The sequence below is a fragment of the Penaeus monodon genome, chromosome 21 (assembly GCF_015228065.2).
Source record: "Penaeus monodon isolate SGIC_2016 chromosome 21, NSTDA_Pmon_1, whole genome shotgun sequence".
Classification (NCBI taxonomy): Eukaryota; Metazoa; Arthropoda; class Malacostraca; order Decapoda; family Penaeidae; genus Penaeus; species Penaeus monodon.
This window is the reverse complement of record NC_051406.1, coordinates 44,704,159-44,705,567: the sequence shown is the minus strand read 5'-3', so window position 1 is coordinate 44,705,567 and position 1,409 is coordinate 44,704,159. Positions and strand designations below refer to the sequence as shown.

The following is a 1,409-nucleotide window of genomic DNA, read 5'->3' as shown; positions in this document are numbered from 1 at the left end:
ATGGTTTATGCAACTGTTACGACAGCAATATTGATAGTTAATTTCCTTGTCTGCAATCACTTTCACGATTTCTATAAACTCTGAGAGAGGATCAGACATGCATCAGTGTCAGACGCAACTCCTTAGGGTTTATTTGACCGGCAGAAACGAATCGCCTTATAAACTATTCTAAATGGCAGAGAAATAGAGATTTCTATCTACAACTCGTGTAACACTTTATTGCCCCCATCAACCCTGACGGGGGTACTAATTCAACGTCGTGGCTGAGGCGATGGGGGAGGAGGGGAGGGGGGAGGAGGGGAGAAGGAAGAAGGGGAGAGGGAGGAGAGGGGAAAGAGGGGGCAGGAGGAGGAGGGGAGGAGAAGGGGGAGAGGAAGGAGAGGAGGAAGGGGGGAGGGAAGAAGACAGGGGGATGAGGAAGAGGGGAGAGGGGGAAGACGAAGAGGGGAAGAGAGGAGGCTGGAGAGGGGATGGGGAGGGGGAAGGGGAGAGGAAAGAGAGTGGAGGATGGGGGTAAGTGGGTGAGGAAAAGAGGAGGAAAAGAAGATGGGAAGGAGGAAAGGGGGATGGGAAAGGGAAAAAGGGAGGAGGGAGAGGAAGGGTAGGACTAAAAGGGGATATGGAGGAGGAAGAGGGGAGATGGAGGAAGAGAGGGGAGGAAAGGATGCGACAGAAGAGGAAAGGAGGAGAGGAAGGAGAGGCTAAAACCGGGTATAGGAGAGGGAGGAGGAGGCTGAAGAGGGGAGGGAAGCGGAGGAGAAGAGGCTGAATTTAAAAAAAATATAAAGGAAAAGAAGGGAAAAAGTGTTCAAAAACAGTCACGGATGGATTGTTCTCGGCGTGTCCGAATGCGTCCAAACATAATTTATATCCATTTACCTGATAATTACTCCTTTCGGAACGGAAATGTTTAGTCCTTTTTCCCGTAACACAGAACTCTTCATTACAGACACTAGTCCTATGTCTTTCCTTGACGCGAAACGTCTCTAAGACAAAGGACGTGTTATTCCTTCCCCAAAAGGCGGAGTGAGTGCCGTAACCCTTGCCCTGACCTTGCTCATACCCCCTCCCCCCCCACCCGTTCCTTTGACTTTAACCTCTCTAAACTCCCGCCTCCCCCCCATCCCTTATTCCCATGACCTCGCTCACACCCCTCTCCCCCTTCACCCCCAGGCACGGCGGTCACTTCGTCTGCGAGAGCGCCGTGCAGTACGTGAGGCCTGGCTGGGCGCAGAACATCCGCGGCGAGTGGGTGGCCGTAATTAACACAGATAAATACCCTCAGTCTGTCCGCGTCGAAAGCTGCAAGTGAGTGGTGAGGTCTCTCGTTATTTACGGTCTAGTGAGGCCTCCCGTCTCTAGGGAGGAGGTAAATAGGTAGGGTGAGACAAACAGAGACGTATTTTTCT

At 51.9% G+C, this 1,409-nt stretch overlaps 1 protein-coding gene across 2 annotated transcripts in view; it reads left to right on the top strand.

The window, feature by feature from the left end:
• LOC119586525 (neurotrophin 1-like) overlaps positions 1-1,409 on the top strand; it is a 28,112-nt gene that overhangs the window by 25,517 nt on the left and 1,186 nt on the right. For both annotated transcript variants that reach the window (XM_037935278.1, XM_037935279.1), the window contains one exon: positions 1,174-1,308. In XM_037935278.1, coding sequence (XP_037791206.1) covers positions 1,174-1,308 — 135 coding nt within the window. The remainder of the gene's footprint in view (positions 1-1,173; positions 1,309-1,409) is intronic.